General features: G+C 36.0%; 1 protein-coding gene across 1 annotated transcript; it reads right to left on the reverse strand.

Moving 5' to 3' along the window:
- Positions 1 to 7,689: 7,689 nt before the first annotated feature.
- On the reverse strand, positions 7,690 to 11,341 carry LOC129871679 (putative late blight resistance protein homolog R1B-16). The gene is made up of 3 exons (XM_055946637.1): positions 11,138 to 11,341; positions 8,162 to 10,790; positions 7,690 to 8,021 (listed from the first exon to the last, which is right to left on the reverse strand). Exons 2-3 carry the CDS (start codon positions 10,753 to 10,755, stop codon positions 7,841 to 7,843), a joined length of 2,775 nt encoding a protein of 924 aa, XP_055802612.1. The 5' UTR covers positions 10,756 to 10,790; positions 11,138 to 11,341; the 3' UTR covers positions 7,690 to 7,840.
- Positions 11,342 to 13,111: the final 1,770 nt, after the last annotated feature.

Below are 13,111 nucleotides of genomic sequence, written 5' to 3' on the forward strand. Positions count from 1 at the left end.
CATGGTTACAGGTTTGGGAGAACTCAGTAACTTTTGTTCAAACACCTTTCTACTTGGTGGCCTAATTTTTCTATTGTTCATGTGTGAAGCTCTTAGTGAGGAAGTTGGTGCAATTTCTCTAGGGACACAGGCCTTAGCCTTTATTCTTTCTTGGTGAAGTAGATTGAAGACTCCCAAGAAACAAACCACACGTTAAGGATAGTTACAAATTGTTACTTATCTCATAAATTGGATACACGAATTGTTACTTGCCAGCTGACCAAGTTTGAGTGTTTGTTTATGGATTATGCCTATGTAAAAATGAGTATATAAAAGTTCATGTAATAAAGTTTACTATTACTTCTTGCCTTTTGTTTCCAAGCTTGTTAATGCCTCAAGATCGCCTCTTATATTGCAGGATTTCTCCAGCATAGTTCTCAAAGATTCGAGCATTTCATAGAACGGTTGCAAATCACATCCACTAAGTTCCATTGATTGATGGATGTATCAAAAACACAATGATACAAAAAAATAGCTAGAATAACCAAGACCAAGAGTCCTAAGAATTTAGGACTAACTGTTAATGAACAACCAAGAAAACAAAAACTTTCAATATTTTTTGAACGTAATCACAGATCAATGACTCTACGAATCAAAGAAGAGAATATGTTAACATCTCATATGACAAGTAAGAGCAGCATAAGTCATATCTCTTAATTTCTCGACAAAAATGGGAGTTTCTGCACAGAGAAGAAGATAGAATATGAAAATGGACGATTGCCACAAGTTGTGTAATTTCTTTTTGTCACTTTGTCAAGGTATTAACAGGAAAAAACAGAAAGATTTGAGGTCACTATCAATCCTGAAAATGTCCACCAACCTATCATGTAAACAAAACAAGAGACCAAAGGTCTTTCTTTTACTCATAATAACTAATATTTAACCTCTATATAACACATAATTTTCTGGCAAAGGGTGTGCATTCGCCTAAGGTGGCTCTGCCCATTATGACAGTGAATGTGTATTTGTTTATGATTTGCTTCATTTGTGTATGACACAGGCCCCTTCCCTATAGCATGACTGGCCCAGTCCCCTTACCGGTCTAACGTGCTGGTCCTAATTTTTCTCTATGTTCCTATGTGAAGGTTTTAGTAAGTAAGAGTTGGTGCAATTTCTCTAGTGCCACTGGATATAGCCATTCGTCTTCCTTTGCGAGTTTGATTGAGGACTTCCAAGAAAAGAAACACACGTTACATATTGTCACTAATTGTTACTTGTTTCATCACTTGAATATAAGCAACTTGTTTAAAACTCTGTGGTGAAATTTCCCCCAGGCTGATTCAACAGGATTCTGCAAGCAAAATTGGTCGATCGAGTTCCATATCAATTAGGCCTGTAAGGCATCTTTTCACTTGATTGTTGTAATGTGTATTCATACGGGCTACTAACATTTATAACAAACAATATGTATAAAGACTATATTGTAAAAGAAGACAGAGCACTAAAAATATTCTTGACCAAACAAGTATTAGCCTTAGCATATATAATTTGGAAGCACAAATATAAGAAACAATTATAAGAAGTAAATCAAGGAAGATGTCTTACAAAGTCCCACGAGAATGGACCTCAATAGAACCTCCATAGTTGTCTTGAATGTCCTGTTGAATCTGAATGGCAGAATACACGAGACATTCACAACAATCTGTTACATCAATTAGAGAAAGTGTGGTTATATCTGCAAATTCTCGAGGGATTGAAAGGCAACTCCGGCACGAAACATTTGAATTTACCAAATATAACAGAATGAGCCTCACTGTTACAACACCTAAACAATTCTTCCTCATTATTGATAATGATCCGACCTCGACATGGATTTTGATCATTCTTTCCTGCGATAACATTCACAAAATTCATGTTTTGAGTTTCCCTCAAGCAGAGTTCACGGATCACATGTTAGTGTTGCATTTTAATATATGTCCTCTTTATTTTATTTTGATTAGTACATATATTACTGAATCCATTATGTGTTTTTAACCACATTATCACTAGTAAGTAGTGCACTAAATTATAATTTCTTTTAACATAATTATCACTAGTAAGTGGTGCACTAAATGATAATTATGCACTAAATGTTAATGGTGGGATTCCATTATGTTTTTTTTAAAAAACTCTTTTGAATGTCTTCCTCTCCTATAAATAGAAAGGTCTTCTTTGTTTTTGAAATGGAAGAAAACATAGATTGCATTAAGCTTGTCAAAAAAGAGAGTTCTTATTAGTTGAAGGGAAGTGTTCTTTTTTGTGGAGCTTTAGACTCAACTATTGTCTAGAGTTTGTTGAGTTACACTTTGTGATAAGGCTGCTGTATCATAGAGGGGACAAGTCAAGAGGACTATTGTTGGTCCGGTGAAAAGATTTGTTACGGTGGGCTTGAATTTCCTTAAAGAGAGCGAGATATCCGCACCTCAGCTTAGAAAAGATTTTATTTTTCAATTGTAATTTTGTAATCTTGTAATTTCACCAACAATTTTAAGGAGATTCAAATAGCTACAATTGAAAAATCTGCAGATATCAAGATGGAAGATCTTAACAAGCCATTCCGGTTCAATGGTAATCATTTCAAGAGATGAAAGGGTAAAATACTTTTCTACTTAAGTCTTCTCAATGTTTCTTATATGTTAACTGAGAAGAATCCTAATAATGTTGACATCCTCTCAATGGATAATGATGAACTTATTTTTTATCAAGAGAAAGTAGAAAAGTATAATAATGATTCCTACAAGTGTCGCTATTATATTCTTAATTGTCTATCAGATAATTTTTATGATTATTATGATAGAACTTACTCTAGTGCAAAGAAAATTTGGAAAGCATTGCAGAGTAAGCATGATAGAAGCTGGAGCGAAAAAATATGCAGCTAGCCAATTTTTTCGTTTCCAAATGGTGGACAACAAATCAGTGGTAGACCAAACGCAAGATTTTATAATGATCGTTGGAGAGCTCAAGACCGAAGAGGTCAAAATTGGAGATAACCTTATTGTTTGTGGCATAGTAGATAAACTTCCACCTTTATGAAAGGAATTTCAAAAAACTATGCGCCACAAACAAAAGGAAACCTCTCTTGAGACGTTGATAATGAAAATCCGCATGGAAGAAGAGGCAAAAGGCCAAGATGCACTTTTACAATTAGAAGAGAACAACATCACAACGAAGGTAAATTTAGTTACTTCAAATAATGCTACTCCTGAATCTAACAAAAATACCTCTTTGAAGCCTAAGAAGAAAAATTTCAAGAAAAATAATGGTAGACCTCCCAAGAAAAATAATGGTGAAAATAGCCAAGCACAAAATCAACAAGTTCATGATAAGAGACAGTTCTTTGTCTGTGGCAAGAGTGGGCATCTTGCTCGATTTTGCAGATTACGAAAACGTGGTCCTACACCTCAGGCAAATATTGTCGAAGAGCCTTTTGTGGCAATGATTACAGATATAAACATGGTTGAGAATGTTGATGGATGATGGGCAGATTCTGGTGCAAACCGTCATGTTTGTTATGACAAAAATTGGTTTAAAAAATATACTCCTTTTAAGGAGCCCAAAACCATCATGCATGGTGATTCTTATACTGTTCAAGTGCTTGAAACGGGGATGTCGAAATGTGTTTTACATCTGGAAGGTTGTTAACTTTAAAAGATGTACTTTAAGCTCCTTCCATGAGAAAAAATTTAATGTCTAGTTTTCTTCTTAATAAAGCAGGCTTCAAACAGATTATTGAATCTGATCAATACGTAATTGTGAAAAAAGGTATTTTTGTGGAAAAGGGATATGCTTGTGATGGGATGTTTAAGTTGAATGTTAAAATGAATAAAGTTTCTTGATGGGATGTTTAAGTTGAATGTTAAAATGAATAAAGTTTCTACTTCTGTTTACATGCTCTCTTGTACTAATTTTTGGCATGCTCGTTTATGTCATATTAATGATCGTTATATTGAAATCATGAGTAGTTTAGAATTAATCTCAGTGATTAAAAAGAATTTTGAAAAGTGTGAGGCTTGTAGTAAAGCCAAAATCACTAAAAGACCTCATTTTCTAGTTGAAAGAAAAACTGATTTATTAGAATTAGTCTACACTGATATTTGTGAACTTGGAGGAATTTTAACTCGTAGAGAAAATAGATATTTTATCACTTTCATTGATGATTTTTCTAAATTTAATGTTTACTTAATGAAAAATAAAAGTGATGCTTTTGAAAACTTTAAAGTTTTTCTCCATGAGATTGAAAATCAGTTTGGAAAAAAATAAAAAGAATTAGAAGTGATAGAGGCCGTGAATATGAGTCAAATGAGTTTAATTCTTTTGTTAAATCATTGGGAATAATTCATGAAACTACTCTTCCTTATTCTCCTTCATCTAATGGTGTAGCGGAAAGGAAAAATAGAACTTTGGTTGCATTGACTAATGCTATGCTTATTGAGTCAAATGCACCTTTAAATTTTTGGGTGAAGCTATTTTGACTGCGTGTTATGTGTTAAATCGTGTGGCTCATAAAAAGACTAAATTGACACCTTTTGAGTTGAGGAAAGGTCACAAACCAAATTTAGGATAGCTAAGAGTTTGGGGTTGTCTAGTCTTTGTGAGGCTAATGGATCTCAAAGTTATAAAATTGGGTAAAAAGTTACTACTTGTGCTTTTCTTGGTTATGTTTCAAATAGTACATCCTATAGATTTTTTAATCTTGAAGATAATATTATAATAGACTCAGGTGATGCTATTTTTCATGAAAATAATTTTATTTTAATTCTAAAAATAGTGGGGGTCAAAGGATTGAACAAAATATCTTATCACTACCTAGTTCTTCTTCTTCCACTTTAAAAAATAAAAAAAATAATGATTTTGAGTTAAGAAGAAGTAAAAGAGCTAGAGTAGAAAAATATTTTGGTCCTGATTTTTATGTTTTTAATGTTGGAGATGACCCTTTAACTTTACAAGAAGCTTTATCTTCACATGGTTCTATTTTTTGGAAATAGACTGAAAATGATGAAATGGAATTACTAACTTCTAATAAAATTTGGAAGTTAGTTGATTTACCACTGGGTTGTAAAACAATTGGTTGCAAATGAGTCTTATGAAAAAAGTTAAAACTGGATGGATCTATTGATAAATATAAGCCTAGACTAGTTGCTAAAGGATTTAAGCAACTAGAAGGCATAAAGTTTTTTGATACTTTTTCTAAGGTTACTAGAATTACATTCATTAGACTTTTAATTGCTATGACTGCAATTTTTTATTTGCATATTCATCAAATAGAGGTAAAAACTATTTTTTTAAATGGAGACCTTAATGAGAAAATTTATATGGAACAACTCGAGGGTTTTGTTGAAGTAGGCCAAGAAAGCAAAGTATGTAAATTTATTAAATCCTTATATGGCTTGAAACAGGCACCAAAGCAATTGCATGATAAGTTTGATTCCTGCATGATTGAAAATGGTTTTAAAACAAATGAGTGTGATAAGTGCGGCCTCGACACGATAACGGTGCATTCATAGCATTTAGGGGCCGCATAAGCGAAATTAGGTGATTTGTTTTTTTTTCCGTGTGTTTTAGCCTATGTATATTTTTAGTTAAGTAGTTTCCAGTGGAGGTTTCTAGGAAATCATTATGGGACCCTCGGTAGGTACCCGGGGGATCAGTAAGTGCGACCTCAGCACGATAACGGTGCGTTCATAGCATTTAGGGGCCGCATAAGCGAAATTAGACGATTTCGTTATTTTTTCGTGTGTTTTAGCCCATGTATATTTTTAGTAAAGTGGTTTCTGGTGGATTTTTCTAGAAAACCATTATAGGACCCTCCGTAGGTACCAGGGGGATCAATAAGTGCAACCTCAACACGATCCACGGTGCGTTCATAGCGTTTAGGGACCGCACAAGTGTAATTAGGCGATTTTGCCATTTTTTAATGTGTGTTAGCCTCTGGATATTTTTGGTGAATTGACTTCCGATGGATTTTTCTCGGAAACCATTATGGGACTCTCTGTAGGTACCCGGGGGATCAATACGTGCGGCCTCAGCACGATCCTTGGCACGTTCATAGCACTTAGGGGTCACACAAGCGAATTAGGCAATTTTACCATTTTTTCGTGTATGTTAGCCATGAATATTTTTGGTGAATTGGTTTCCGGTGGATTTTCCTTAGAAACTGTTATGGTACCCTTCGTAGGTACCCGAAGGATAAGTATGTGTGGACTCAGCACGATCCACAGCTCATTCATAGCATTTATGGGCCGCACAAACGGAATTAGGCGATTTCACCATTTTTTCGTGTGTGCTAGCGTATGGATATTTTTGGTGAATTGACTTTCAGTGGATTTTTCTTAGAAACTGTTATGGGACCCTCCGTAGGTACCTGAGGGATCAGTACGTAAGGCCTTAGCAGATCCATGGCACATTCACAGAATTTATGGGCCGCACAAGCAAAATTAGGCGATTTTGCCATTTTTTCATATATATTAGCCCATGAATATTTTTGGTGAACTAGCTTTCGGTGGATTTTTCTTAAAAACGATTATGAGACCCTCCATAGGTACCTCAGGGATCAGTATGTGCGCCTCAGCACGATCCTCGATGCGTTCATCACATTTAGGGGCCGCACAAGCAGAAATAAGCGATTTTTTCATTTTTTTTCATGTGTAATCCCATAGATATTTCTAGTGAACTGGCTTCCGGTAGATTTTTCTTGAAAACTTTTATGGGACCATCCGTAGGTACCCAGGGGATCAGTACGTACAGCCTCAGCATAATCCACGGTGCGTTCATAGCATTTAGGGGCTGCACAAGCAGAATTATGCGATTTTGCCATTTTTTCATGTGTGTTAGCTCATTGATATTTTTTGGTGAAATAGCTTCTGGTGGATTTTACTTGAAAACCGTTATGGGGCCCTCTGTAGGTACCCAGGGGATCGGTACGTGCGGCCTCAGCACGATCCACAACTCATTCATAGAATTTAGGGGTCGCACAAGGAGAATTAGGCGAGTTTTCCATTTTTTTCAAATGCGTTAGCACATGGATATTTTTGGTGAAATTGGCTTCCAGTGGATTTTTCTTCTCTATTTTTTTTATTTTGTCATTTTTTGTGTGTGTTAGCCCAAGGATATATTTGATGAAGTGGCTTCGTGTGGAAAACTGTTATGGGACCCTCCGTAGGTATCCGGGGAATCAGTATGTGTGGTCTCGACACGATCCACGTCGCGTTCATAGCTTTTAGGAGCCACAAAGTAAAACTCAATTGGTTATATATATACTCTAAGTGAGAGGAACCACAAGCTGAAACTCAATTGGTTAGATATAGCTGGTGGGAGACAGAATGTATCCAATGAAATAATCGAGGTGTGAGATTTAGTATCAGATGGCATTTCTGATATGGTACCATCTGCTAGTTCATTAACGTAAACAAGATTAACAAAGCCACAAAATAATGGTATCAATCTGCATAACAGTTATTCCAAGGATCTTTTTTTGTTTTGATAACCGTGGTGTCCATGCCAAACTTGCGCGCAACTGGACTAATAAACTGTCACCTCCCACCAGCAATCGGTATCAAGTAGGATTTGAATTTGTCATGGTTCTCAACTCACTTCATTAACCTCTAAGCCACACCCTTGGATGCCAAAAGATGTATTCATGCATCCTGTGTTTATGAGATAAGTAACAACATGTATCGAATGATCATGTGCTATTTTGTGGTCTTTCAAAGTTTCTGTACAGCAGCAAAAGAAATTTGCAGAAAACACTAAACAAAAATCCATGGAAATTTGCACACACTATCCTGTTCTGGTGCATACATTTTGTACATAAAATTGGAGAAGGCTAATTTATACGAAGCCGTTTAAAAGAAGAGGAAATGGTACAAAACGACCCACGGTTGACTTCTGAATTGATATTTCTTTCAGAGGTCATCAATTCAGGGGCAGATCCTTCATCATCATCATCATCAAAGTCATCAACATCAAAGTCAACTTCATCAAAATCATCTTCATCATCAGAAAAGCTAGCCACGAAAGATGAAAAATGAAATGTTACACTTTGCCAAATATTTTTTTTGATCAAACAAGCATTAGCCTTAGCATATATAATTAGGAAACACAAGAAACAATTATACCAAGTAAATCAAGGAAGAAGATGTCTTACGAATTATTATCACGGACATGAACCTCAATAGAACCTCCATAGTTTTCTTGAATGTCCCATTGAATTTGCTTGGCGGATTTCCCAACAGATTCTGCGCAGTAATTTATATGAATTAGAGCAAGTGTGGTTATATCTGCAAAATCTTGGGGGATCGAATCCAGGTTGCTGCAATTCTCAATAATCAGTCGTTCAAGGCAGGGAAAGTGATCACTACTGGCTCTCCAGTGCCGGATGTCTAAATATTTCAGTAGCAAGAACTTCAAGTGAGGAAACCCTTCCTCGGCTACTTCCCACTCGTCGCCTATGAAGGCATCACTCTCCAGCTTAAGGGACTCGAGTTTGAGTAATTTACCAACAATGCTCAAATCCTTCAATGGCAATGAGAAATGTCCTTTAAAAGCTAAATTCTTAAGGCTTAGTGGAAAAGCCCATGGAGGAGGTAGGAGCAAAGGTGACTCTACAATTTCGCTAAAAACACTCAAAGGTTTAATTACAAATTCCAATTTTTCGAGCTGATCTAAGTAGAAAAGATCATGCAGGTCCTTGCAACTAGAAAAGTCTTCAAAGAAGCCAAGTATTTGCAACTCTTTCAAATTGGGAAATAATATAAAGAAAAACCCAGTACAGTACCTAGGATTCAATCCAGAGAGACTTTGCAAATTTTTTAAAACCAAACTTTCCTCTGTAATTCCATGATAGTAAAAGTAATTCGGGGACAAACTGAGGTGCCTCAACTGCGGCATCCTCAAAATTTCGGATGGTAATATCAAAGTAGAGGTATGTGAAAGTATAAAAGTTTCCATATAACATAGTCTTGATATTGATGGAGGAATTTCTAATATTGATGAGGGAACCTCTTCTTTGGATCCTAGGTAAAAACTCAAAGCTAGGTATCTCAAGTGAGTTAAAGAGAGTATTCCACTGGGAAAAGTTGTACAGACAATTGAAGCAAGATCTAGTACTCTTACTAGATTGAAAGGCAACTCCGGCTCAAAGTATTGGTATTGGCCAAACATGATAATAGAATGAGGCTCACTGTTACGATACCTGATCAATTCTTCCTCATTATGGATACTGATCCGACCTCGACTTGTACAGGAACACTGCATAGATTGTGAACATGGATTTTGATCACTTGTTCCTCTGAGAACATTCACAAAATTCACGTTTCGAGCTTCCCTCAAGCAGATTTCACGGGTCACATCGTGCATTCCACAACTCACTTTTTTCCCATCAAATATCGAATGACTGATGGAAATTAAACTTCTATCTACAAGATCTGTTAAATATTTTTCTGCCACTTCTTCTATATTTTCCATCTCTTCTACCTTCAAAAATCCCTCTGCAACCCATAACTTCACAAGCTTATCGACAAAAACCAGGCTATCTTCTGGGAAAATTGCAAAATATAGAAAGCACGGTTTTAGGTGAGAAGGCAAGTGATGGTAACTCAAAGCCAACACTTTCATGCATTGGGATTCAAGATCTGTGCTTACTGCTGAACTTACATTCTCGGCAACACTTTGCCACTCATCCAATGTTTTGCCGGTTTTGGATAGAAGTCCCGCGATCACAATAATTGCAAGAGGCAATCCTCCGCATTTTAATGCAATTTGTTTACCAAGTTGCTCAAATTCAGGGGGAAAAGAGTCTTTCGCAAAGACCTTTTCGTACAATAAATTCCAACTTTCATCAAAATCCATGAGGCGCATGTGATAAGGAGGTTTACCTGAGCTAGCATATTCAGCCACTTCCACATTCCGAGTAGTCAAGAGTATTCGGCTTCCATTATTACAGTCTGGGAAACATCGTCTTATGTCATCCCAAGCTCCTGTAGTCCATATGTCATCAATGACTACCAAGTATCTCTTGCATTTTAGAAGTTTTTGCAGTTGGTCTGCTAGTTGATCATCAGGTTCCTCACTTGCCGAAGAAAGAAGGGCAAGGAGTACATTTCTCACACAATGCTCTTGCGAAACAGTTGCTTTTGCAAGAATGTCAAAGTGAGACATAATGTGTGGATCACTATAGAGTTTTGTAGCCAAAGTTGTCTTGCCAATGCCCCCCATACCTACAATTGTGACAACTTCTAGTTCCCTTTCTCCTCCAGCAACTTGATCCAGCATCATCTCGAATTCAGTTTCAAGGCCAACCATTATATTCTCGGGCTGTTCTACAGCATGTTCAGGTATACTGGCCGCTAGAGAAAACTTTTGTTCTTTCAAATCTTTGATTTTACTGTACCAGTTCCATATTGTCAACCACTGCATTATGAAAGAATCAATGCGTTCTACTTCTTGTTCCAAGGAACAAGAGAGTTCCCAAAAAGCTCTACTTTGATACTTTGCCTTTTGTGCAAAAAGAACATTTCTTGATTTTGAGGCAACCATATCCTCTGCACTGTATGCTACCTCTGCAATTTCAGCTTCCAAGCTTGTAAATGCCTCGAGATCGTCTGTTGCTTTCCATGGTTTCTCCATAATAGCTCTCAAAGATTCGAGCTTTTCATAGAACGGTTGCAAATGATCACATCCAGTAAGTTGCATTGATCGCTGTATGGTTCTCATAAGACATGTAATAGCAGCATAAGCCATATCTCTTCGTTTCTCACTTGTGTGTGTGCTAGTTTCTGCACAAAGAAGAAGGCAGAATATCTCTCAGTATGAAAATGGATGAATTGTCACAATTTTTTTTAAAAAAAAAATCCCAGAAAGGTCTTTCTTTTACATATATTATTTCCATCACATTTCACACTTCCACTAACCTTATAATGGAAATAAAAAAAAGAGACCAAAGTTTCTCTTTTTCTTTAACTTAGTCAAAAAAAGACTGGATTAAATTATGATACACGTATTATATTAGGTACATAACAACACACGTATAAGTAAGCTGCATTGATTGGTGTATGGTTCTTACTAATTTGAATAGTCAGAAAAATATTTAAGAAAATCTACAATTATTCTAAGTGTATATTACCTTTGAAATACCAATGCACTTCCAAAAAAAAAAGGCAAACATTTTAGCAAATTGAAATCTCTTTTGTTTTTTTTTGTTTTTTTATTCTCTGGTGTTGATTTTTCTTTTCTCCTGTAATGAATGGTTGTTGGATGTAAATTGAAGTCTCTTTCAACAAAGAAAATTGAAAAGCCATCTTCAATATTTTACAATATTTTCTTTCATTCATTCCTTAAGAAAATATTGTAAAATATTTATCTATATCTCTTTTGTTATTTGCTTTCTCATATCTCTTTAAACTTCTAGCCTTATCTGACCTCCTTTTATGGAGCCGAGGGTCTCTCAAAAACAGTCGTCCTATCTTGGTAGGAGTAAGGTCTGCGTACACTTTACTCTCCTCATACCCCACTTTATAGGATTTCACTGAGTTATTGTATTCATTCCTTATCCTATTTTGTTTCTGTTTTTTTCCGGTTATTCACACAACAAAGTAGTTCAGTTGCAGAGTCGGAGCCAGAACTTGAAGTTTATGAGTTTGATTGTGAACTCAGTTAGTATTGTATATTAATTTGAGGTGGTTTTAGGAACCCATAAATTTCAAATCCTTATCATAATAAATTCAAGAAACAACACTATCAGCATTCTACTGCTAGCTTCAATCTCCTTTGGTCTATGTGGTAAATCAGCATATCATGAGACTAATTTTATCATTGTACTGAGGTTAAGCTGACCTAAAACAACATGTAACAATCCATATCAAGTACCTGCTATAACCAGTTAAATTATACTAGCAGCGTAAAAACTTTTATACTATCATGCGGTTCTGGGGCTAACTGTGAAGCCATACAACACAACAGAGTGCTCTTTCAACCAGATACAGTACTTTCTCATGCTTTCAATAGCTACTGGCAGAAGACCAAACAAGCAGGAGCAACTTGTGAAATTGGAGGCACTGTCATGCTTGTTTTGGTTGATCCAAGTGAGACTCGAACTCCATAAACATTTGGTTCTATGAATATACGTAATTACACACACTAACAGTATAAATACTTTCTCAGGTTACAACGAGTTATTACACACACTGACAGTATAAATAATTTCTCAGGTTACAACGAGTTATTACACACACTGACAGTATAAATACTTTCTCAGGTTACAATGAGTGTCATTTCGTCTACATCTAATCATTGGAAGAAGACACCAAAGCATGAGGAGCTGTGAATACACAATAGAAGACATAATATTTGCAAGTTATTCTTTTACTGCAAGTGATAAATATGATTATGTGAGATACTCTTTTTTTAGAGTATACTTGGAACTTATCAGAATATTGGAAGTTGTCAACTGATCCAGTAAAGTTTATTTTCTCAGCCTCAAGGTCATTCCAGCATTCTATAATTGAATATTCTTCACCTTTTTCATGGTTCCAGCTATATATGCATGAAGATTTTGCTGCCTCCATACTGCAATGTACTTCCTAATTCACACAAGGCTTGAGGATGAGCAGTCATCCAAGCTCACTTTGAGGCCGATATCAGGCCATCCATCACCTTTTGACATGGCCAAACAAGTGTCCTACAACTCTCAAGAGGTCCTTCAGGACTTTTAGCAAGAGAGGCTGGGACTCAATGGGTTAGATATAGCTGGTGGGAGTCAGCAAGTACCCGGTGAAATAATCGAGGTGGGAGGTTTAGTATCAGATGGAATTTCTGCTGTAATACTATCTGCTAGTTCTTTAACGTAAACAATATTAATCAAGCCACAAAATAGTGGTATCAATCTGCATGACTAAGCTCTGTCGAGAAGATCGGGTATTCAACAGTTATTCAAAAGATTATTATAACCATACAATTTGTTTTTTCTAAATAAGAGATCATATGCTTTAAATGGATCGACTTCAATTTGAACCAAGTTTCGGGAAATCGAAGCTGAAAGAAACTAAACAAATGGTCAAGACAGAATGCCAGGAAACTAGATATTCAGAAGCAATAAAAG

This window comes from Solanum dulcamara, chromosome 10, assembly GCF_947179165.1.
Source record: "Solanum dulcamara chromosome 10, daSolDulc1.2, whole genome shotgun sequence".
In the NCBI taxonomy this organism is placed as follows: Eukaryota; Viridiplantae; Streptophyta; class Magnoliopsida; order Solanales; family Solanaceae; genus Solanum; species Solanum dulcamara.